The sequence below is a fragment of the Populus alba genome, chromosome 3 (assembly GCF_005239225.2).
Source record: "Populus alba chromosome 3, ASM523922v2, whole genome shotgun sequence".
NCBI lineage: Eukaryota > Viridiplantae > Streptophyta > Magnoliopsida > Malpighiales > Salicaceae > Populus > Populus alba.
Window position 1 is genome coordinate 9,501,403 of NC_133286.1, and position 26,472 is coordinate 9,527,874.

Consider the following 26,472-nt stretch of genomic DNA (forward strand, 5'->3'; position numbering starts at 1 on the left):
CATGAGTATAGCCCTTTTAACTTTGTTATCTCAAATGAATTCGACCTTGTATGATATTCCTCATATAAATACTACTTTCATTTTGGTGCTTACATACATTGTAATTGAACAGATATAGAGTTCGACCATTAGACTTGGTATTTAAGCAAATGTGCAATATGTAATTGTTTAACAACATTAACTAATTCATTTTTATTACTGAATTTTTATCTAACCTCCAACTCAAACCCTTCTAGAATACATCGATGACTTAGTGCCTAATCATCAAAAACAACAAAAGTAAACCTAGAAGCATCCCTAAATAAAGGAACATGAGGTATATTTCATCATCAACATCATTATCTCCATCACCATCATCATTCACCATCACATTCGGGTTTAATGTATCGTCATCCCCATTGTCAATAGGCTTAGAATAGTCAAATCTATGTTGATTAGTAAATGGATTGTCAAACATAATATCATTTATCATTTGCAACAAATCAACTGACAATAAATTGTTTTTACCTCTACTAATTAAATTTGAAAGCCTAGTAAAAGTTAGGACACACACATTTTGGTTGACTACTTATATACAATACTATCATATTCAAACCACTTTGGGTAAAAGAGTCAATCATTATATTAAAATTGTCTTATACACAATTAGCACAGGATAATACTGATGTTCACTAATCTAACACCTTCAAGTTATTTCAACATCAATATCATTATAATTTCACTCAAGTCCATGGCAAATGGTTTGTTTCATTTTTGCATATGACAAGCCTAAATGATCATTTAACAATAAATTACTCTCATCATTGTATGTTATACTATTGGTCATATCATAAATAATAGTGTCATCATAATAACATAACATAAATATGTTATAAGACATTCTATTAAAAAAAAAAAAAGATTTCGACCAATTAGATATAATTGTAAGTAAATTGCATTATTCTAACACTAATTGACAAAATTTATATCAAATACAATCAAATTTTCAAAGTTTAACATTAAAATAAATTCACTATAAATTAAACATAATTCACGATACATAATTTTTATTGGTATTTTAATGCTCAATTGCATTAAATCAAACACAAATCAATAGCAAATTACTATAATTAAAAAAGAATATAAAATGCACCAACTTATCAACAATTAACAAAACATTTAATTCATCATAATTTTACCACAATCATGCTCTCGTCCATGAAAACATTAAGCATATTTAATTATATCATTAGTTGAGTCCAACAATACACATAAAATCTCTAATTCGACAACATAACACCAATTAAACACAACATATAATTAATTAAAATAATTAATTTAACTTATTTTCATGTTCAACTATATTAAATCAACTCTAATTGATTATATTCTTAACTAATTTCATATTAATTCAACAAACCCTAAATTCATCATAAACCTTAAATTCAATGTAAGAAATTATTTCATTTCAACCAAACAAAACATAAATTTATAGCAATGTAGTATGTTTATATTACTTATAGAATTAGAAAAAAGGGTGGGGTGGGGTGGTGGCGGCAACAGCGGCAACATCGATGACAAATTGATCGGTCGATTTTGCACAAACAAACATTCATGATGCTTACAGACCTCTAATGGGTTTGATTTTTGTTTAAGGGTTAAATAAAGGTGTTTGGTGGGTTTGTAGAGAGAAAATGAGGGCATCAGTTGGTTTAGGAGAGAGAGGTTGGGTTGTGCATTTGTTCTATGTTATTCGATCTAGGTTTAAATTTTAATTGATGTCACGCTTCAGAAGTACGATATATCTTAAATTGTCGCAATTCTAAAGCACGACAATGTCAAAGTATGTTATTTTATCAAATTCTTTTTAAATGGTGAAATTCCACCAAATTTTTATATTTACTATGCTAGTTTTACAAGAAAAAAAACCCATAACATTCAGGAAATTCTTGTTCCTAGTCTCTGATTATTTTGTTAAATGTCCATTAGATTTAGACACAATGTTAAGTGCTGCCAAATTATTAACGATAAATAAATATCTAAGCAAGAAGCTAGTTTTATTTATAAAAAATAAAAGATTGATGTATATTCAGATGTTAATTTCATATTATATGTTTTTTTTTCTAAGGTTAATTAAATAAATTATAAAGATCAACTAATATTTTTTTAAAATAAACTAAATAATTTTAAAAAATAAGCGAGAGCATATTAATTACTAATTAAATTTTAAAAAATAAAACAAAAATTAGAAAAAATGGCCAAACATTACCAGGTCTGGCAAATTAGGCCAATACGTCTAACCTATATGGAAAAATCTAGGCTAGTATACTTGGCTTCTTTTTTCTTTTTTCTTTTTTAATGTTCAGTCTTTTTTATATTTATTTTGATAGATGACATTGCATTTGATTTGATAAAGGACATGTTGTATTTTTTTGAATTTTTTTTGACCACCTTGGTAACTAGAAAATCAAGGTTCAAGTACATGAACTTTAAAAACTCATTGTCAACTTGTTTTCAACCAAAAATATTTAGAAACTTTAATAAACATATTTTGAAACCTAAAACACTCTCTAAATCAGTTTTAAAATTCAAAATTGTACCAAATAAAAGATAAATTAATGGGTCTCAATCTAATTTTCCCAACATGTTTAAAGGGCAAAACCACTTTTATTAAATTTCTCTATGTAAGATGAACACATAAAACAAATTTCAACTATTTTGATGAAAAAGATATTTTGGCCAACTACTTTCTTTTTCTATACTATTTTTTATTACTTTCTTTTTCATTTCTTGATTTTAGGGATTGAAACATTATAAAAATAAAATATTGGATTGAAACATAAAAATCTAAAGTAATAATGACAAACATTTATAATTCAAAACTTTAGGAATGAAAATTGATTTTTTCACACTTTTTGTAAAAACAGCTCTATTTTTATTAGTATCAATTTTTATCATTGTTCTTTCAATTACTTTTTTTACAAAAAAAATTTTAAATATATTATATGAAGTAAATCTTTAGTTTAATATGAAAATATTCCAGTTAAATTGTATGAAATTGTACCTTGAATCAGTGTGTTTATTAATGAATCTTGTAGATTTAATTTGTCATTTGAAATTTTCTAGAAAGAATCTTTTAGTAAGATGTTTGCATTATCATTTGAAATTAATTTGTTAAAATCCTTAATTATAGCTTCATAAGAAAAACAAATGTCATAACTAATTAATTTCTTAATTTGATTAAAAAAATCTTTGCAGTATATGGCCTATTTAAAGAAATCTTCCCACGGTTTTCATTACCGGTTCCAGTCAAGGAAAGACTGGAAAAAAAAAAAAGCTCTCTCTTCAATATATCAATTGAGAAAAAAAAAATTTTAAAGGATCGTTTGGTGCCATTTTCGTTTTTTTATTTTTAGTTTTAGTTTTCAGATTTTTTTGTTTTTATTTTCAATTTTCAAAAATAAAAAACTTGTTTGGTTGGGTAGTTTTTTTTAGTTTTATTTTAAAAAAAAATTCCCTTAATCTTAATTGGATATTTAAATTAGCATGATGTTATCTAAAATTAATAAATAATAGCAATGTCATGTACTCATCCCGTATATCACTAGCCTTGACTAGAACACCTTAAACCTAGTCTTCATTTGGACTCAAAGCACCTTAAATAAAATTTCATCCAACCTCTGAGTACCTTTAAATCCGACTCAAACTCAATCCTAGATTAATTCCTGAAATACACTAATCTCAAAAACTTTAGCTTTGGTTCTTGCGTGAACCTTAAAGCGGCGCATCCTAGACATTCTTATATTCATATCAGACATCAAACTGACTCTCACATGCTCTAAACTCAACTTAAACACAACTTTTAAATATCATGAATCATATCCCAGCTCAGTGTGTGTTTAGTAATGCGATGCAATGTTCTTTTACAAAAATGTTTTTAAATTGAAAATATATTAAAATGGTGTTTTTATTTTTTTTTATATATTAACATATTAAAATCATGAAAAAAATATTTAAAAATATATCAATTTGATATTTTTTGAAACAAAAAATAATCTAAAAAATATTTTTTTAAAAAAAGTTGAATTACTTTATACTAAAAGACATCAATCGTTTCCTATATGAATCCACTGTAAAGGCTGATTTTACCCTTTGATGGGCAAAGTAGCATGTCTTGGGTGTAGGGGTATGATGATATTTTTCATGGGACACATTAGTCATTACTTGAAAGGAAGGGTCTAGACAATAATTATGTGTTTTCTTTGATAGTGTGATTACTTAATTGCCCTTGAAAGGAAAAAAAACAATCACTTGGGACAAGGGTTTTTAAGTCTTTGACTTTATTTTTAAACAAGTAAGTTACTTTATTACCCTTGAAAATTAAAAACAATTGTTTTTTACTAAGGAGCTCTTTTGTCATTCACACGTGGTTATTTAGTAGTTATTGGGTGTCCTTGAAGGCAATAGAGTAATTTGATAAATAAGGAAATTAAAAAGAAAAAGAATTAGATGAATAGTGCTAGCTGTTTTCGAACGACACGTGCGTCTTAGCATTCCTTTCATGAATTAGCAATGCGTGTGGCACTATAGTGGCCGGTGTGGTGCTTGTGGCTTTTTGTTTTATTTTTTTTTATTTTTTCCTCTCTCCTACTAGATTTTTGTGTTGTAATTAAAAAAAATCAAATCAACCCCTAAAGTTTGTTATACTTAAGATTCCATCCCTATTCGCTTTATTATAATTTTTAAAATTTAAAATATTTTATGAAATTAAGGGGTTTTTTCAATTTCATCCATGTTTTCTTTGTTGCAATTTTTAAATTTTTTTAGTCATTTTGAAAATAACACTCGTTGTCTTGGGATTTGTTTTTTGTCTTTGTTGAATTTATCTTTTTTGAAGGAATTTTGTTTTTAAATTGATTGATTTCATCCTCCAACATTTAATTTTTTATAGTGTTGAGCTCCTTGGTTAAATCCGGATCAAGAATTTAACGAATTGTGAATTTCAAAGTTTAACCCAAGTTTACTCGGGATTGCTTATTATTATTTTTTTGAGCTTTTTTTTATATATTTCATCCTCTAATATTCTTTTTTACTCTTTTTCAATAGGATTTATCTTTTTTTAAAAAAAAAATAACTAGAGTTTCCTTGAGTTTTTTTTTTTGTTAAATTTCACTTCTTTAAAAGGAGTTTTATTTTTTAATTGAATTAAATTAATAGATTTCATCTTATGATATTTGATTTGAGACCATACCTAAAGGAATTTTGTTTTTTTAGTTTATTTTTTTAGAAATTGATATTCTTTGTTTTTTTTTACTTTTTTTTTTTCTATAGAGTTATTCTAATATCATTTCGGATCATGGATTCAACAAGTTAACCAAGTTTGACTCGAGCCTTTGTTTTATTGCTTTTTAATATATTTTTATCTTGAGTTAAAGACCAAATTACATAAATAAGAAAAGAGAAATTCTTCTTTCAGAATAATTTTATTTTTTTATTTTTTATGGTTTAGAAATTTTTTCAAGAATTTCTTCAATGTTGGTTTTTTATCCTTAATTAGAGATGGGATGAAATTTACATGTTAGCAATGGAGATATGTTATAATGTTAGTGTTATATGAAGGATATGATAGTCTGCATATCACTTACTAATAATTTGATTATTGAATAATCAAGAAAATTATGTTTCTCAGGAAATTGAAACAAGGAACGTTGGATTTCTTCTGCTATACAGGTCACGACCGCAAGTTGTAACGACACTTGTTATATTATTAAATAAACCCTCTACTTCTATTTTATAACTTATTTATTTTTATATTTTTAAATTATTTTAAAAAAAATTAATTTTTTATTTTTTTTATTTTAAGTTAATATTTTTGTATATATCTATATCTTTTTAATAGATTAATGTCAAAAATAATTTTTAAAATTAAAATAAATTTTATTTTAATATATTTTTAAATAAAAAAATATTTAAAAAACAATACTTATTTTCCAACACAACCACCGATATCCAATCGTCATCCAACATCTAAATGCGTTGTATCCGATTCTAGCCCTATCAGTAGGCACCTCAGCCCCACAGCGTGCCTCCTCAGCTAACTCTTTAATCATAGCTTAATAATGTAAAATCAGTTTTGTAAACTTTTCTGAAAACTTGTTGTGGTGAGCTTTTATTTTATTAAAAACAGAAAACGAAAACAAATAAGATTGTTCAACCGGATCCGATCTTTCTACTCAAAATCTAAATCTAGGGTTTCAAATTTCGTTTCTTTTTCTCTCAAATTCCTGAAACTCAATCCATAAAAAAAAAATCCAGCAATTGTTCAATCGGATCCGGTCTTTTTAATTGCCAACGTGTGTGTGTGTGTGTGTAGTGCTGTTTGAATTTGGGCTTGAAAAGGGAACAGCAGCAGATAAGGAGTCATCATGTTCTATGGTGCATTGGTATGGGATCCATGGCTAATAGTAGCCCAAATTGTCTGCCTTCAGTGCCTTTACTATCTCACCCTTGGTTTCTTCTTATCCCTTCTTGTTGGCACTCGCGTCTCTCGCTTGACTCTCGTTTATTTCTTTGATTTCGCCACTATCACTACCTCTACTGTCACCGGCTGCTGTGTCATTGCCTCCCTTCTCCTCACCTCCTTTGCTGGGTAATTCTATTTCTGGGTTTCTTTTTTTTACTATGTTTTCTGCTTTGTTTTATTTGCTAAATTGGATATTGTTTTTTTGACTCTTGATTGTTGTTAGTACTATCGTTTTCTAATCATTATTTAGCTATTTATGGAATGGATGACTGTGTTCTTTAGTTAAACTTGATTTGCTTATTTCTGTGTGTATTTGTTTTTTATGTAGAGCTGGGTATATGTTGTTTTTGATTGAGAGGGCAAATAAGTGCTTAGATTTTTCGGCAACCCTCTATATCATCCATTTGTTGAAATGCATGATATATGGAGGTTGGCCTTCCTCGATAACATGGTGGGTTGTTAATGGTACTGGATTTGCAGTGATGGCCTTGCTTGGTGAATATCTGTGTATCAAGCGTGAACTCCAGGAGATTCCCACACGATATCGATCAAGTAAGAAATTTCTACACGTGTTAAACTTATTCGTGAAATGTCATTGTGCTTCATTCGTTTTCTAGTTATATAATAGTGGCTGCCCTGTTCTGTGTGAGGATGAATTCCTATTGAGAGTGAATAATTTATTTACATCTTGAGTTAGTTGGACAGATGTGCTCAATGAATTCGGTTTAAGTCGATTTATGTAGCCAACGTGTTGATGTTATACAGTGCTGTTGTTGTGAAATGTGGATTTGATTTGGCTTGAGTGCAGTGATAACAGACTTTCAGTGAATTTATACTGATACATTCAAAATCTTATTCTACATCTACATGCATGTTGTGCCAACTTCTTTTTTAGTTTGTGTTTAGAACTTTTCCCATGCTCTCGGAGCGGTTTGGACTGGAAGGGATGTATTGGGAACTGATTCAGTTTGAAGATTGAATGCGCAAATAAATTGCATGTTGACAAAGTATTGCTATTATTTTAGATATTAACTATTAGCTCTATCCCTTTCCACAATTTATTGGTGTTGATTGTCTCTGTGATATATTTATTGTTTAAGGTGATAGCCTACCTCATTCTTACCATGCAGATGGCTACAAAGTCATGTGTCATGAAGTAATATCATCCTGAAACTTGCTTCTACCTGAAATTTTAACACGTTCTGATATCTCCTTGTTATTTTACTTGTTTTGATTCTGAATCAACCAATATTGACTGGTGGAGTTTTATTTCCTGTAATATTTCAAATGTTGTGTTAAGGGCAGTACTTGTGAGCAGTCTTTGCCAATATCGATACTGGATTAGCTTTTGCATTATCATCTTTGTAACAGTTTCTTTTTTACTGTTATGAGGGAATTAATAACCTTGATTGAGCTATCAACACTTGCATGTCGTTCACCCTTCTTTTCCACATTCTGCATTGCTATCCAGTCTAAGAGCTGTTATGCAAATCTTATGCAGCGTCTTTCTTTATTATCTTTTTTCATTCTCAAACTATTGTTATATCAGCAACAATAATATCACACTATTTCCCTGCAGATGTTTGACCAACAACAGAAGGGAACAGCAAGAGCAATTTTTGTTGCTTATTTGAAGCTTTCAAGGAGCTTCTGTAACCTGTGTGAAGTTTGCAGGATATCAATCTAAACTTTGATGGTGATAGTAAGGGATATTTTTAATCTATAGATTCAGTTAGATTCTGTGCAGGTGGTGATGAAGGAGAATGACTAAAGAAATTTGAAGATGGCTCTCAAATGATGTGAAGATGGATGAGGAGAGTAGGTAAGTATTGTATCAGGAAACTCTCAATGTACAATTTTAGGTGGTTTTTGGAAGAGTTGATGATTGTTTTCTTCAAATATTTTGTATAATAGTGTCTTATTTTAATATGACAAATGGATGACTTTCCATGCATGTCCATGAACTAAAAAAATTGTTGCAGTGTCTTGAGAATCTTTACTGGCCCACTAAACCAATATTATTTTTCTGGAATTACTCTTATCCTTACGACAGTTTTTCCCTCCAATTCTTTTCTATGATCACATGGTCATTGTTCATCAACCAGACTTAGGTTCCTGTTACCCAAGTGTTTAAGCGCCTGGAGGTATGATTCTATGCAACAGATCATCTTTTCAAGTAAGCTATTTACAAAAAAGGTTTGTTTTTGGCTACACAATGCAAATACTTGAGCTGGACTTGCTGGCTTTGATTCCTAGGTGACCATCTGGCAACATCAGCCTTGGTTTCCTAGGTTGCATGGCTGACCTTCTAATTCGTTTTTTCATTTCCTGTCCGTATCTGCACACTTGCTGTTGCTGCCATGGCATGCACTGTTTCCCTTACTTCAGGTTCATTGGGAAGTGCATTTGCTGCACATGGCCACAACTTTTTCTCAACACAGATAATGATTTTGTCAAGCGAGCAAGCTTGAAACTCATTAGTAGCAGATTGATTTAACATAGCAGAAAGAGGGTGCCGTTCCAAACAAGTAGCTTCTTACTCTTCCTGTCTCCGACCTTTTGTTTCTTTTGCTCGGACAACCAAAGTCATAAAACCATTCAAGAGCATTATAAGATTGTGGAATTTTTTTGGTACATAAAGCCATAATAACCGGTGTTATTATCATGTAGTTGACAAGTCCCCCAAAATCAGTCTTTTGTTGCATGAGAAGTACAATCTTGAAGCACATGATGATGTCATTTTATCCCTCAGTGCAACATTCAAATTCTCTTGGTTCTGCCAACTGCTAAAATGTGTTTTGTTTAGCTAAAAGCACAGCTCCCTCCCTCCCTCTCTCTCTCTCTCTCTGGAAACCAACGAAATCTAGCTCTCTTTTGTTCTTGAGTTGCAATATATTATCGATTCCTGTGGTAGCAATTAACATTACAGCTGAAAGGTAATTTCTAGAATACTTCTTGTTGATACTGACCTCCGACTGACTGGTATGAGTACACGTTGAGAAACAAGGAAGTTGAAAGGTAAATTGAGTAAGCTTTCGCTGTTATACAGTTGTTTTTCAGCATTGCTTGGTGGAAAAGTTGCTATCTATATCTAAAGTAGTTCCTTGTTTTTTTCCCTTCAATTAAGCCCTAGCATCTGTGAATGTAATTTACTCTGCTCGTTTTTATATCCATTTTCAAGTGTTCTTATCTGCCAAAAAGAAACTTCTTCAAATTAGAAAAATCAGATTTGATACTGAAGTTGGCTATTTCACAACTGGACCGTAAAAATCTTGTTGACATTGCAACTGGAACTCCCGATGGTTTTTTTATTTTTTTTTAATTGCTCCAACTTGGAAATCATGGTAGGAACTGCATGGCTATAACCTTAAAAAAATATATTTTTCTAAAAGATAAATGCATTTCAATTTTCATCCTATTAAATATGTAAAAATAAAATTGTGTGAAAAAGAGAAAAAAAACATAACTTAAATTAACCCGAGTTAGCATGATAAACTTGTAATTACAATAATAAAAAATTAAGACAACCGAAGTTAACACACCAAACTAGTGGTCTAAATCATGAGCTCAAGATAACCCGAAAGAAAATAAAATCACAAAGTCTATTTTTTTTATTAAAAAAAGCAATGTCAGCTGATCAAAGATGAAAAAAAAAAAACAAAAATGATGTCAATTCACGTTAATTTTTCAAAAACATGACATGGTTCATTAGACTAGTAGTGCCTCTATGAAAAAAACTATAAAACATAATTCCTAACCAATCAAATGTTAAATGATAAAATTAAAAAAAAAAAATCAGTTATACAAAAAGATAAAACAAAAAAAAAACAATTAAAAAAATAAGAATCAAAATTGAAATAAAAACTAAATTTTACTTTTGATTGAAGGGTGAAATTGAAAAGAAAAATCAATTTAATAAAAAGACCAACAAAATAATCAAAAAATTAGGGATCAAAATTAAAATAAAAAATACAAATAAAATCTTGATTGAAAAGTAAAATTGAAAAGAAAAAATCAATTTAACAAAATGAAAAAAAAACAAAAAAAAGATCAAATTGAAAAAATAACATATCTCAAATTGGGATTAATGGATGAAATTAAAAACAAGTTAGAATTTTACAGTATAACAAAAAATAACAATTATAAATCAAAAGAAAAAAAACCAAACAACTTTGAAATTTTAAATGACTAGTGTGATTTTTTAGGAGAGTACAGAGAAATATGGGATAAAAAGATCATTGACATCATCACCGCTACTCCAACATTACCACACATTATATTAAAAAAGAAAGAGGATGTCATAACGATTTCAACGACATGACAAAAGCTGATTTTTGACAATCGAGAGGTGCTACTTGTGTCGTTTAAAAAGCATGTGCGTCGCTTTTCTGTTTTATTATATTTAGATTTATTCCACTTTTTTTTCACTTCTCATTCGAACTAATAATAATAATAATTACAACTCATTTAATTGGAATTTATTTAAAAGTAAACTTATGAGCTTTTATCATTTTTTTTTAAGAATGAATTCCATCTTTATATTTAAATTTTTATTTTTATTTTTCTGAGATTTCATATCTATAATTAAGTTAGAAAACACGTCATAGTGAAAAGTAAAAAATTTACTCTGATTTAGTATTTGGTTTTGACTCAGTTAATTTAGATGTACAGTGTATTAATAGAAAATGACTTCAATATTTTTCTTATAGTAGTTGTTAGTTGTTACCCCACACACACACACACACACACATATATTATCAAGTAAAAAACTGCATGCTTCGTTGACTTGTTTGTCTGTTTGATTGTTCCTTTCAGTGGACGGTGGCTGGATGCAATGCCTTTTAAGCAAAGATAACTACTAGCTGTTAAGTTGAATGATAAATATGCCATTCTAGCAATCATGTGAAAGCATCTTAATCAACATGGTTGGTGAGAGCAGGCCAAGTGATTCCAGATCTGAAGCCAGCGTCCTCTCTGGATAAAATCTACAAATCTAATTAGTTTGTTTTTATCAGTGTGAACCTGATTAGCCCATGATCTTAATTTGTTTTTATCACTGCATAGAATCTTTGAATTTAAGATTCTACAAATGCATTGAATTCACGGTTCAAGATTCTACAGATGCTACGACAGACTGAGAGAGTTGGGATCAAGAAATGGGGTAGCTTCTGCCTGCTTCTTTATGGTGGATCAAGCAGAGGCCAACTCTTCAATTTTGCCTTACTTGAAGGATTTATGATAAGCTTTCTTCACTCTTGTTACAGTGACACACTAATTTCGACTGATGGCGAGAGATACTGATATCACTGACCGCTGACAGTTTTGTTTGATGTAGACAAAGATACACCAAACTAAAAAATAGGTTCAGCTTCAATTCCAAATGATCACGTCTATTTTAATTAAAATGAAGCAGAATTTTAATGGCCATACACCCCTTCAAAAGGGAAAAGGGAAAGGGAAACAGAGAAGAGATTTATTCAAATTTTAATGAAAAACAAGTTCTCTTTCTAACAGTCACGTCTATTTTAATTGAAATGAAGCAAAATTTTCATGGCCGTGCACTCCCTTCAAAGGGAAAAGGAAGGAGGTAACAGAGGAGAAGTCCTTTCCTTGGTAGGGCTTTTCCTTGAATATAGAAGCCTGAATGTTAGTCATATCTCCATTTCTTTCCCTTGTCTCATTGTTGTCCTCTAGAAAATCACGGCTGGGATTTCCACAACGCTGAAATATCAGCCACGGCTTCTCCTACTGTAAGGTATATACCATTCAATCCAAATGAGTCGAGTGTTTTAGACTGATGTAACTTTTCCATCACGCTTCCGACGGGATTTGCCAACACAAGCTACATGAGAAAAAGTTTAATCACGTTACAAACTGAGAAGTTTAATCACGTTACAGTGATATGAAACTGATTTAGAGACAATCTTACCTGAAAGGATCTTTTCTCCAGCATCTTTCTGAGTTCACAAACCAAATCAATGCCGCTAGTGTCTATGGCCGTCACCGCTGAAAAAAGAATGAAAAGATTTGTAAGTGATGGCATTAGGGGTGTTACAACTATATATCTTGTGTTTGAGCCTCCCGCATCTATATTTCTAATGATCTTATTGTGGCTTCAGCCTTTCCCGCATGTTAAACTGTATTGAAGGTCAAAACTATTCTCAGGGACATGAATGACCTAACCAATTTCATGCTAATAGTGTTCCAAAACTAAGATTGATTCAAGGGAATGACCAAAGAGTCTTGAGACAAAAGGGTAATATACCGGTCATGTCCAAGATCACGCATTTCAATGTGTCCTCATTATTTGCCTTTATCCAATCTTCTTCTTCACGAATCCACCTTAATATCCTGCAACAGGAAACTCCTTCGATCAGAACAGCCTAACTCAACGATACTATTGATCTCTACTACCGAAGAGCACTTGGGATTTCAGGAACTTGTAAAATATTACAAGTACGTGTAAAATATAAAAGTGGGTGAATGTACAACCTTTCTTGGAGGTAAGTGGAATTTGCAAAGTAGATGGGTGACTCAATAGCAAGTACGAGAAATGAAGGAATCCTTGAAGCTTCCTTGTATCTGCCGAGGCATTGATATACGTTTGTTCCTCTTATGTTCCCCATAATTAAGGTGTTTGGCCGGGTGACATGCAGGAGAATCTTGAAGACTGAAACTCCAACCTGAATTCCAGCAAAGGAGTCAGAAATTGAAACGTATATAAACAATATTCATTAAAACTGAAAGATAGGAAAAGGAACCTGTAAGAACAATATGTATTGAAATTTAGTAGATTTGGTTATGATTAAGATGAATTTGGAAAGAACCTAGACATATCTAAGTTTTCTTGAAAGTTTGTTCCTTCTGCTGCCATGTCTATGGCCAGAGTTTAATCATTACATATTGCCTTTCTTTTAGTATTTTATCGACATATATACCACAAGCCAAACAAAACAACTGTGAGGAAGAGATCGCAAGAAAGTTGGTAGCTTACTGCTATTCCAAGACCCGAAGGCACTGAAATGAAAAGAACGCCAAAGAAGGAGCACATACAAGCCAAGAAGTCAAGCTTGTCTACTTTCCACAGACGATACGCAGCCTGGTAATCTATTAGACCAATCACAGCTGTTACGATGATGGCTCCCAAGATAACATTGGGAGTGTAATAAAACAGTGGCATGAGAAACAACAGAGTCACTAGCACAGCTGTAGCCATTATGATGTTTGAAACTGCTGTCTGTGCTCCAGCATTGTAGTTTACTGCGGATCGAGAAAATGATCCTGCAAAAGTAACAGAAAAGACTAGTTCAGAAAATTTCACTATCACAATGCCGCCAAGAAAAGATAAACTACATGAGGATCATCACCTGTAGTTACATAACATGAAGAACAAGAGCCGGCCATGTTCATGAGACCAATAGCCATCATTTCTTTGTTACCATCCACCTGGTAATTTTTCAAAGCTGCAAATGTCCTTCCCACAGCTATTCCTTCCTAGAAAGCAAAACAATAAAGGGAGAGTATAATATTTAGCAGTCGAAATCATTACCATGAATTTTCAGAAGTATGGTATTGCAATGGTCACAAATGGTAGGCAGGGAAATGTTACTGTTAAGTTTCTTTTCTATTTTTTTATGTTTCCTTCCCGGAAAAAAATGATATCTTTAAACATGGCAAGAACCCCATAGTTTTAACCAACTTACAGTGAGAGATAGAATTCCAGTTACAATGCCGGTTTTGATAGCAAGTGCCAGATCAGGGCCACTAAAAGACAGCATGTTAGCTGAAGGTGGATTCAAACCCTTTGGCAAGTAGCCAATCTGTAGAGGGAAAAAAAATAAATAAGAGAAGCTACCCTGAAGACCTTATATAGGACTGACTGTTTGTGGTTTACATTGAAAGTAGCAGCCTTAACATGTCAATTCTTACAATTGAGATTTTGTGAGTCTTCAATTTGAAGCAGAGCACCAAAATTGTTGAGAGAATCACTGACGTTAATGGTGCTGCTGCTGACACCCAAAATAGCTTCGGTCTCTTCATGCTCTGTGTCAATCCATTGAATATCTAACTTTTAAGAACTATACATCACAGTGTAAGAAATCAGTGAACTACCTTCATAGGCAAAATAGAAATACATACAATATGCCTTGAAGTCAATAGAAACACCAGGAAGCTGATGCCCAAAACAATTGTTTGCCAGGACCACTGCACATCGATTGCAACTATGTCACCTTATGAAATCCTTGGACTGACGAATACTTTTATAGTGTGTGACAAGTGGAATGATGCTCATTTAATAAGAATGAAAAAAATCTTTAAATAAAAAAGTTTGGACTAACAAAATAAACAAAAATATTATGGAAAAAAGAAGAAGATTTGGCATCTTCTCTCAATCAATAATTTGACTGTTCAATTATTAAAAGTTTGTCTATCTAGATGTTGTTCGCTTAAAACAATTTGACCGAGATTCTGCATAACCATTTTTTTTCCTTTTCAGAAAAAAATTTGGGTGAAAATTAGTAGATCACTGAAGATTCTGCTTACAATTTCATTATTTTTCATGTATCAAAACAAAAAGGTTCATTGCACTTAGCAGAACCATTTACCTCATCTCTGTGGTTGAAAACAGAGGAAATTACAGGAATAAATTGCATCTTGGTGGTGAAGTGAACAATTCCAAGCAATCCCTTTAACTGTTGCAGTGATACTATCACAGCTGCACCAGCCATAAATCCGACAAGAGTTGCCTTTGAGAGAAAGTCAATAACAAAGCCTAACCTGTAACCATCAAAGCAAAACAGTTAATATTCAAGAAGAGGGAAAGAAAAATATTTTCTACTATCTAAACTCTATAGACAATTTACCACCAATTTTGTAAAAGCAGTGACTTGGTGTTCAAAGTAGCAATTTTTCCCATTGAAAGCAACTTTTTTTTTTCTAGAATTATTGAATTTTGTTTCTTGAAAGTTTGTGGTCAGCATGAAGAGACCAAAATTGACTTGTGCCGTTGTCAGAAGATCACAAACAGAACCATTGCTATCAATTTCACAATCAAGGGAACTTCGCATTTCGAAGTCAACAAATTTATCTATACCTTAGAAATCCTAGAGAAGCCTGAAATAAACCAGCGAAGAAGGTTGCAGTAAAAGCCAATTTCAGATAAAGAATTGGCTCATCATGAGGAGAAACTGTTTCACTTAGCATGGATCCCATGACTAATGATGCTATAGAGACTGGACCAACACCAAGGTGTCTAGAACTCCCAAGGATAGAGTATATCAAAGGGGGCACAAAGCTTGAATCTGCACCAAACCAAAATATTATTATTAATTAAATTTCACCATGGAAAAAAGTTAAATCACTCTTGTATGTGTTCATAAATGAATTCCAATCTGAATACGGAAATCTCATGGTGTTGATACTAACATAGACCCACTATGGGTGGCAAATTTGCAAGTTTTGCATAGCTGATTCCCTGCAGTAGAAAAGATATTTTGTCAGATTACAAGAAATGCTGAAACATTACCATATAAAATCAGCGCTAAAATATTATTGAATATCATTTGCATGAAATGTTGAAACAGAAAATCATGTTCTAAGTAGGACAAAACAAAGCCTTGACTCTATGAATAAAAACAATTTCTTTTCCATTAAAAAAGTAAATAATTGATAAACCCATTTTACAATGCCACTTTCCCATTAAACTGTTTGAGAAAAGAAATGACCCCTCTAATGATCCAAAAGGGAATGGAATATATGCGGTAAGCCCCAACTCAGAGTGCTTTGTCCATTAAGGCTAAAAAATCAGACAATGACAGACACTATCAACACAACACAAGCGTAGATACACATGTCCGTATATACACATATATGCATGTGTATATATTTCCATATATGTGTATTACAGAGTTCATTTCCATATATGAACAAACTTTTTATTTTTATTTCTTAGGAAATGAGACCATGTAAGTATGTGCTTGCACAAAGATGGTGAATATTGTGATGCATGTGCAGTGTATGCTTGTCCTAACCTGTGGGATTGCAAGGCTAGCAATGGTTAGACCAGAGATGATATCAGACCTCAAGAGTCTTAAACTATACTCAGGTCCCCATTGAAATATGGGGAACAAAAATTGAAGACCCAGAAGCAGTTTCTTGCACCATGTTTGGTTCTTGAATCTGTAGAGAGGATCATCAGGGAAAAAGATCTCTCCAAGCCTTTGCTTGAGTTTTTGGAGTGTGGTCTTTTTGGGCGGTAAGCAAACATTGTGTATTTCCATGCCTGGCACTATTGACTCAGTGGTGATTCTGAGAGTGGTTTCCTGGCTAGAGAAATCTTCTACTCTGTTAGAGTTGACACCCATCTTTTGCCAAAGCCAAAAGACTACCTAATGTGTTGAAGAGCTCCATTAGCATGGCATGTAATTTATAGAGAGAGAGAGAGCGAATGAGGGGCATGTGTCAAGAGGAAGGAGTTATTGAGCAGTTGTTGGTCTCTGCTGGATGGCAGGGGTATTTTAGTAACAAGCAATGGTTCAGAACTTCAGATGGTATCTCTTTGCTGGGGGATTTGTCATTTCATCGTGGTTTAATCCTAATTATTGAGTGCACGTCTGTTACTGTTGGTGTTGTGATTCATTTTAAAAAAAAAAATGAATTTTGAAAGAAAAATAACTTTCTGTTTAAATAATGTAAATTATTTATTTTTTTTTTTTTTTTATTTCTACTAAATATATTTTTATTTTTATTTTTTATTTTATGATAATAATTAAGCACATCACAAAACAACATTTTCTTTTTTCTTTTCTTTTTTTCCTGGGGGAAGGGGTAATCATAAATGCCCACGTCTGCTTATTGGAAAATGTGGGATGGATGAGACGTGGGGAATGGGGAAAATAGAGCAGCGTTTTTACTTCGCGAGTAGGAGAATAAATAAGAGGGTGAAGTGACAGCGCATCATTATTCTGGGTCCCACGTGACACTTGGAATTATGGTATCACAACTATTATTTTTTATATATAAACTTTGGAAGCCCCCACTTTTTCTGAGCTATCCAAAATTATTTTTTATGTCATAATTGTTTGCTATATAATTTAGTGAATTTACTTAAATGCGCTTCTTCGTGTGCTGTATATTCATTTTTTTAGAAAAAAAAATGAATATGCAAAATTTATTAATATGTTTTTTTATAATAAATACAAAAAAAAAATTGAATGATAAATTTTAAAAAAAATATTCAATTTAAAAAAAAAACTTCAATTAACCAATATTAACCTGTGAAAATCATAATTCGGGATAATGCACCCCATTTAATTATATCACAACAAAAGCATTAGACTTGTGTTATATCAAATAATAATTTTAAAAAAAAAAATAAGGATTGTTCTAGGGTACTTAAATAAAAAATAACAATATCTTTTTAAAGATTGATAACATAAAAAGGTTTTTTTTATGAGCCAAATAAAAAAAAACCTTTAAAAAATAAGCAAATGATGAAACAATGTATTATTTTTTTTTTTTTAAAGTTTTAAAAATATATTAAATAAAAAAAATCAAGTGTGTGGGTCTATCCAAAATGGGCCCATAAAAAAAGGCCTAGCCCGCAAGCTAGGCCAATGAGAGAGGCATGGCCATTGTATTTTTGCTAATAGCAAAGGGACGAACTATCATCTACTGGCCTAGTTTCCGATGACTCAGAGTCACTAAAAATTGAACTCTAGGTATTGTTTACCCAAAAAATCATTTGTCAACCTATTTTTTACTTAAAATAAATGAAAAACATCATAAACACCTTTATAACCACCTAAATGGCTTTGAAATACGTATAAAAACATAAAATTAACTCAAAATAAAAAATCATCTCAAGTTTATATAATGTTTTTTAGGCAATTTTAAGGTGAAAAAAAAATATAAATGAAATTTTTTCTCATCAAATAGAATACATTAACATTAAGATCGGCCATTTTGATGATTAGAATCGATCTCAACATTGATTTTCTTTTTATATCATTGAAATTCAGTAGCTCTCTCTCTCTCTCTCAAATTAGAGAATTAAAAATAAGAAAAATAAAAGTTTTGAACTAAATTTAAATTTTTTTTAATTATGAAAATTGGAGGGACCTAATATTTATAATGCGAAAAGAATAAGGTCCACAATGAACATGTTGTTCAAAGTTAAGAAAAAACCATCAATTTCTTCATTTCTAATAAATTAACTTAAATTGGCCTGTAATTTAATCTTATAAGAGCAAAATTTAAAAAAAAAAAAAGTATTGAGATGAAAAAAAAACATCATAAAAAGTAAGTGCATAGTGTTTTGTCAGGGAATTCACAGTGTAATTTGCAATATATATATCCACTACTTTTAAATTTTGTTATAATGCACAACATAGAATTTTAAATCTTATCGGGTAATAAAGGGAAAAAATATTAGAATTATTATAAAAACACTCATAATGACTTGTTTAACCTATTAAGTTTTTAGTTGAGAGATTTTTTAATGAAGAATCAAAGTTTTAATGATGAAAGTAATTATAAATTAAAATCTTATTATTGTCATTCTTCTGATTCCTAGAAACTCACCCGATCACTTACACATCAAAAGTTAATTTTACGGTTGATGATAGAAAATATATCACAAGATATAATGAGTTGTTTGGAACTCGTTTAATGCTGCGGAAACTATCAATTTAGTTTGGTATCATTGTAGTTTCGTTTTTTTTTCCCCCCATGGAAAAACTAGAAACATATTTGGTAGAGCTATTTCTTTTATATTCTTATATAAAAAAAAAAAACTATAACAATTTTTTAAAAAATAATAAAAGGTATTTTTCTTTTTTCTATCTTTGATTTTCAGGATTTCATGTTATCAACATTTTCATCACCATGCTATCACATCACCACCATATTAAGCATATCATTTTTATTATTATTAACACAATAATTCTAAGAAATAACTTAAGTGATTAAGTATTGAATTTATTTTTTAATATTGATAAGTTTAAATCCTTTTAGGATCATTAAAAATTTATATAATTGTTAACTTCAGAACCCGTTGGATTAGTCGAGATGCAGTCTAAACTGGTCCGGATATCCACATCAATTAAAAAAAATATTATCATAACCTCCATTTAAAAAAAAATTATTATTATAGTAATTATAATAATCAAAATCTTTCATGTCATCGTTTTATAATGGTAATTATATTATCATTATTTACTAATAAAATAATAATCATTATCAATTCATTATTATTATTATTATACACTAATATTACCATCCCACCATCGTTATTAGATATGTAATTTTATCGGTTTTTATTTTTTAATTAACTATATATTTTTACATGTATCATATTAAAATAGGTCTATATAATAGTTCTTTCTTTTGTAGCTTTGGTGAAAAAAATAAATAAGTATTTTTTAGAAAATTAAAGACAATAAATAAGAAACAGTTACAAAAAAGAAAGTACAAAACGGATCCTTATCGATTACCGACTATATATCACACAAACTATACTTTAAAAACCAAGATAAAACTGGTTTTGATCATATCGCCATTGAATTGATTGCACACAGATCTTGAGATGCGGGTAGAAGTAGGAATATAGGCTTTGATTTTAACTTAGCTGCCTACCCAATTAGGGAGAGGAAGGTTTTGGTCTATGCTGGCGCATCGCTTTGCCACTTTTCACAACTTTTGGATGCTGGTTTGGATTTTTTTAATTATTATACAAAATAAAATATAAATAAAAAATCTTGGTACAGATGTTGTATATCTAGATCTTATCCTCTTGGACTTAATGGAGCTTCTGATATTTAAGAACCAGGAACATACCAGTAATTTATTACATCCATGGTTTTGTATTTGAAAAATATTTTTAAAAAAAATTACTTATTTTTTTTATTTTTAATTAAAATTTTTTAAATATATTAATATCAAAAATAATTTTTTAAAAAATAAAAAATATTAATTAATAATACTAAAAAAATTTTTTTTTAAATAACATGAGTGTTTGAGTTAGCTTATGCATACCTTAAATAATCTTATAAATCTCAAAGTTAATGATATATAAATATTTAATAACTCTAAAATTTATAAAATTTTAATTAGTAACATCTAAATAATAAATTTAAACCTAACTATATCCTTTACACGGACTTAACTTTATAAATCAAGCAATTTTATGAACGGTTCCATTCAAAGTTCAAACTACGAACAGAATATCTTCCGGTTCTGTGTAGCATCCTGAACTAAATGGGCATTAAACATGGCCGTCCAATACTCTGATTGATGCTGGTGATATATTATAGTCTTGCAATTCTTTACCCTTTTACTATTTTTGTTTTTCTTTCAACTTTGTCCCATATTTATTCTACATAAAGTTTTTTCCCCTTCCAATTCAAGCTCTCAACTGAATGGTTCTTTCTTCTGAGGCCTATAAGTTGCTTCCTCTTGTTTGTGTTCCAATTTCTTTTTTCTTTTTTCTTTTTGTTATTTTAGTAGGCACAAAGACGGATAGATGGCTTTACAGTAAAGAGATGTTTGTAAATGTAGTAGTTATTTAAAAATATATTAAAATATTTTTTATTTTAAAAAATAATTGTTTTTATAATTAGTGTGTTAAAATGATATAAAAAATACTAAAAAATATTAATTTTAAATAAAAAAATTAAAAAAATATTTTTAAAAAACAAAAACGAGCAAGTGAAAAACTATGAATATCACAATGAGTTATACTTCAAATCGATTTTTTCATTCATTAGCAGAGGGTTGTTTGGTCTGTCAAATAACCTTAAAAGGTGTTAATCTACTACTAGTGCTGATAATTAAGGTGGCCATGTTGTGTTTGCACCTAAATTGCATTTTGATAGGAGGAGGAAAACATACGTAATTTATTAATACAAGATATTTGTCATTTTTGTAAAGATAATTTCAGAAAAATTTCGATGGATATACCGAAATTGCATTTTGATGTCAAGACGAAGAAGAAAAGAAAAACATAAATAATTTATTAATACAAGAAATTTATCATTTTTGTAAAGATAATTTCAGAAAATGGATATTCAATGGATATATTCAAAAAACATATCCATTGTCGTTGAGAATAGACTATGATAACCCTCATTTAAAATCTCATATAACCCTTTTCCATTTCTATTTCTGAAAAAAAATCTCTTTTTTTTTTTTTAACTCTAATGACTGCATTAACCAACCATTTTCTAGGGGTTTCAATTTAATTCTTCTTCTCCTTCTACAAATGCTTTAGTATTCTTGTGCTCTTTACTTTTGTAGCGGATAGCTTTCTAATATATATATATATATATCAATTTTCTTATATTAAATAATAATAACTTTAATTTACAAAGGAAGAAAAAGAAAGCAATTTAAAAAAAAAAAACAATAACCTTAAGTATTTTAAAATCAACTAACTTCAGTCATTGGGATTGAAAATGATTTATTTTAAATTATATTTTTTAAATTATTTAATATATTGATGTTAAAAATAATTAAAAAAATAAAAATATCTTATTTTAATATATTTTTTTAAATAAAAATTATTTTAAAAATCAATTGTTTATACAATGCTACGTGTGCTCTTAGTTATTATTTGCTTTGTAGTTTCATAATTAATTTATCTATTTTCTATAATTCTGTGCATTTTTTTCGTATATTTCTACATTTCCTAGGGTTTTTGTACTTACCAAATTAGAAAAATCTTTCGATCTTTATGTTTTTTTTTCACATTAGAACCATCTATCTTTTAATTTAATTATTGTAACTAAAAACTCCGTGGGTGAGAAGAAACTAAACAAAGAAATCAAATTGAATACTGCATTCTTTCTTGTTCATCACATGCATGGCGCAGCTAGAAGCTAGTAGTATTCGATAGAGAAGATTAAAATTAATATAACAAGATATATTATTAAAAAAAATTATTTATTTAAAATAAAAATATCATACTATTCTATATTTAAATACTAAATAAAAATAATTAAAATATTTTGCTGGGCCGACGTCTGCTTGCCTCCCCTGATTACATGCATCAATTTCTTTAAACACTATTTCAAGAAAATGATGAACATAAAGTATCAATATTTAAGACTCGGTCAATTAAAATAAACCAAACCACTTGCATTCCCATCTCTTTTTTTATAAGTGATTTAACAAAAACAAAATCTACGAATACTCAAAATATAAATATCAATTCTTAGAAAATAGATAAACACACACAAAAAACAATTACGTCAAGCGTATAAAAATATTCTTACTTGCTAAAAAATTATTATTTTTTTAATTTTCTTATTTCCCTTTCCTCTTTCTATTAATAATTACAATATCAGAGTCATAGAATTTTATTATAGTTCAACATATATTTGAACTCAAAAGTGGGAGTTTTTTTTTTTTTTAAAAAAAAAAAAAAACTTAGCACAATATTTTTTTTTTTTGTAAAATAGAACAACCAGAAAAATATTTAGGGATCTAACAAACTTGATGGAGTCATGAATAATATTTGTTAGACGCGAATCATAAATTTCAATTGTGATACACAAGTAGTGGATATTATTTGCAACTCGATCCAAAAATAACTAAGAGAAACATCATGTGACAATTTCTTCTACCATTAACTCATTACCTAAAAAACCAAAAATTCACACAATTTAAATAACTAATTTTTCAACTTCAAAATACAATTCACATAAGTATCACATAACATCTTCAATCATAATTAACAAAATTAACCTGATAATTAGCATAACATAAAATTTTATTAAAATTAAACTAATTATACATATACTCATAATTCTCATAACAAATAAAAATATGTAATTATATTTAATAATCGTCCCAGCTCGTGAAAGGGTCTGGAGTATCACCTTAACTCATCTAACTTAAAAACAAGTCTATAACAACCGTGTAGGGGTAAGGAGGACCCATATCATCACATCTCATGGAGGGGCTCGAGATGCTCGTGAACCGGCCTTGGATGTTCATGGATGGACCATAATCCCTGACACTTCCACGATTAGCAATATTATCTTCCGCTAAAGCCACTTCAAGATACTCAGCTTTTCCAACCTCTTAAAGTCCACCACAATATAAATTAAGCGTGGTCTTGGCCATAATACATTTTATTTTATCGATGCTTTCATGAATAATCATTGTTGTTTTTTAAGCCTTCAGTACCAAGTAATGAATATATATATTACTAATTTATAATTATACTTGAACATGTACCCACCAATGGAACACTTCTTGTGTTTTTGGTAATTTAGTGTAATATATTTTGAAAATATGCTTTTTAATTAAAATATATTAAAATAATATATTCTTTAATAATATTAAAATTTTAACATCAATCAAAATCATAAAAAATCTTCTAAGAAAATATCAATTTGATACTTTACACCTAAAAGAATTTGAAAAGCATTTTCGTCAATAAATACCTAACTTGATTAGTAAGTAAGTTTACTTCTCCATGTTATCATTTAAAGTTCGAATTTGATAAAAGATAAGGAAAAACAATTTTTCTTAAGAATACATTATAATTTGAATATGGATATTAACTACTTAAGATCCAATAAATAAATATAAGAATATTTAGGAAAAAAACTACGTCTGATTTTGAAGGATAAGGAAGAGATAATCTGGTTAGATTCTTCACATTTCATTTGTTCAATAGCGTAAAGCAAGGAAACAGAGTGGCTTTGCGAGTTAAGTGCTTCTATGAAATTGGTTCAGAAAAGTATGTCTGCATTGGAAGTATTGGCGAGTGGCATAATAAATAATGTCCAGCAGACAACACGTGTTATAATGGCGGTCAGAATTAATCCATTCAAGGAGACTCAAGTTGTTGCTTTAAAAATTATTTCCTCATTGAAACGTGGCTGTGGATGGGTAGCTAGCACCTGCGTTACTATCAAGCCGGTTAAAATCGAGATTTCATATCGTATATTTAGCGTGTAAAATTATATAAAAATCGAAAAAGAATAAAAATAGATTGAAACCAGATAAAATTATGATTCTAGTATTGATTTTATAATTTTACAGTAGTTTTAGATTTTCAATTCTTATTTTTCTCGTTGTATATCCTTGTTCTTACTAACTAATATCGATATAGTTAAAAACTGAAAAAAATAATAAAATAAAAAACCAAACTGTAAAAATAAATCGATTAAATTGATTAAAATTTTGAAAAAAACTAGTTTGATTCGGTTTTATAAGCCTGAAAACTGAAAAAAACCAAACCGAATTCAAACCGAAAAAAAATCCAGAAAAAAACCAAGCCCCTAAACCAGATATTTTTATGGGATAAAGAACTTTAAAAATTCTTATTTGATATAGATATTTTTATATAAAAGAGTTGTGGATCATACTCTGAGCCTGATTTATTATGTGTTTATGCCTAAATACAGTAGTTAATCTTTTAAATAAGTTTATAATATTATAATTTCTCTATAAAAAAATCTCATGAACTTGTATATGATATGATCTAACAAGAAACCATATTTCAAGATTAAAAAAGTTTGATTTATTTGTTTTTAGTTTATACACAAACTCCAATTTCTTATTTATCCACTTGTCGAGATTCATGGTGTGTAACAAATAATATTTGAAACTTATGAAATTATGGTAAGATCTAAAAAAAAGTATAACAACATCTAAAAGTAATGTATTATTCATCTAGACAAAAAAGAAAAGAAAAGAAAAGATAAGTTAAAACATTACAGATAATCATGTATTTGAAGAGAGTTTTGGAATTAGTATTAGTCAATAAAAAATATTTGTGAAATATGTTTTTTTCTTGAAAGGAAAATCTTACCAATTTAACTTTTTATTCTTGGATCATTAATGATAGCATTTTATCACACACCATGTCTTTTTTTTATGGAATTGCTTAGTATAAACTATGTTTGAAAAAAAAAATTTGTATGAACTAAAATTAGTTATAATTTTATAATTCAAGTTTATAATGTATTTTTCATATCATGTTAAATAAAGAATTTTTAACAATTTTTATAATTATTTAAACTGATATATAATTAATCAAAATACACGTAAATTGATTCAAATATTCATTATTAAAAAAAGGAAGAAGGTCATGGCATGATAATAACAACAGGAAAGGAAGAATAGTACCAAAGTGTATTCATCTTTTGATAAAATCGATCCTTCGCATAGGAAAGAGTCAAAAGTTCCAACTTATTGAACAATCTAGCCAGCACCACAAGATTTTCCAGCTTGTAAATCAAATTCTTCACGAACCAATAACATAGATTTGAAGGGGAGAAAGGAGAATATGTATTCTTTTTACTCAACCAGAGGGTTATCTAGATTCTCTTTTTTCTTGCGACTCAATCGACCCAAAAACGGATGGGACAGAGACAATTGAATGAATGTGCCCTGTGCGCGGCGAGAGGTAGCAGATAGTAAAAGACGGGTATCAATTGCAAGAAAGATTTTTATTTTTTTTCTTCTTACATGGTTCCCACAACTGATGAACCAGATTAGTCACTAGTGGAGTTTCTTTAGGGCTATTCTCTCAGAGCAGAATATTCTTAGCAGGACACGTGTAGGGTCTTCGTCTCAACACCTCGACTGCTAAAAGGACTGACCAGAGCAAGCCCATGCATCTGAAACGCTCATGGTGGGTCTTAAGATTTGATTTTCCATATTATGCACTGCAAAAGCGACCAGCATGAGGTGACATTGAAGTGCTCGACTAGGGTTCAAATCTATTTCAGGGAGGATCGGATTTCTTCATATCTCTCAAGGAACTCGAGAGGGGCTGTGGGTGGAGAAGTTTATCCTCGGAATATACCGTTTCTTTACACAGGGTCACACCTGCACGCATTATAGCTTCATGGCTATGATCATTGCTTGAGTTGACTAGTTTCTGGGTGCTGCTATATGCAAGTACTATGACCAATGGTTGTCCATCTCAAAGTCAACTTAGGGGGCCTTCAAAT

General features: G+C 29.9%; 2 protein-coding genes across 2 annotated transcripts; one reads left to right on the plus strand and one right to left on the minus strand.

Moving 5' to 3' along the window:
* The first annotated feature begins 6,057 nt into the window (after positions 1 to 6,057).
* Positions 6,058 to 8,456, plus strand: LOC118037930 (uncharacterized). Its single transcript, XM_035044097.2, has 3 exons — positions 6,058 to 6,628; positions 6,831 to 7,054; positions 8,082 to 8,456. The coding sequence occupies exons 1-3, from the start codon at positions 6,405 to 6,407 to the stop codon at positions 8,087 to 8,089; spliced, it is 456 nt and encodes a 151-aa protein (XP_034899988.1). The 5' UTR covers positions 6,058 to 6,404; the 3' UTR covers positions 8,090 to 8,456.
* A 3,496-nt stretch (positions 8,457 to 11,952) lies between these two features.
* LOC118037929 (probable sulfate transporter 3.4) lies at positions 11,953 to 16,946 on the minus strand. The gene is given in 14 exon segments (XM_035044096.2): positions 11,953 to 12,202; positions 12,204 to 12,344; positions 12,432 to 12,508; positions 12,768 to 12,853; positions 12,995 to 13,185; positions 13,497 to 13,783; positions 13,870 to 13,996; positions 14,206 to 14,322; positions 14,432 to 14,545; positions 14,642 to 14,707; positions 15,109 to 15,280; positions 15,597 to 15,804; positions 15,929 to 15,977; positions 16,534 to 16,946. Coding segments are annotated over 14 exon segments (2,148 nt in total). The 5' UTR covers positions 16,867 to 16,946; the 3' UTR covers positions 11,953 to 12,022.
* Between the last annotated feature and the right edge of the window lie 9,526 nt (positions 16,947 to 26,472).

Bases quoted from the DNA above. Each gene is read 5' to 3' on its own strand.
- LOC118037930 (XM_035044097.2), top strand. From the start codon at position 6,405: ATGTTCTATGGTGCATTGGTATGGGATCCATGGCTAATAGTAGCCCAA. The intron at 6,629-6,830 runs GTAATTCTATTT...TTTTTTATGTAG, and splicing joins CTCCTCACCTCCTTTGCTGG to AGCTGGGTATATGTTGTTTT.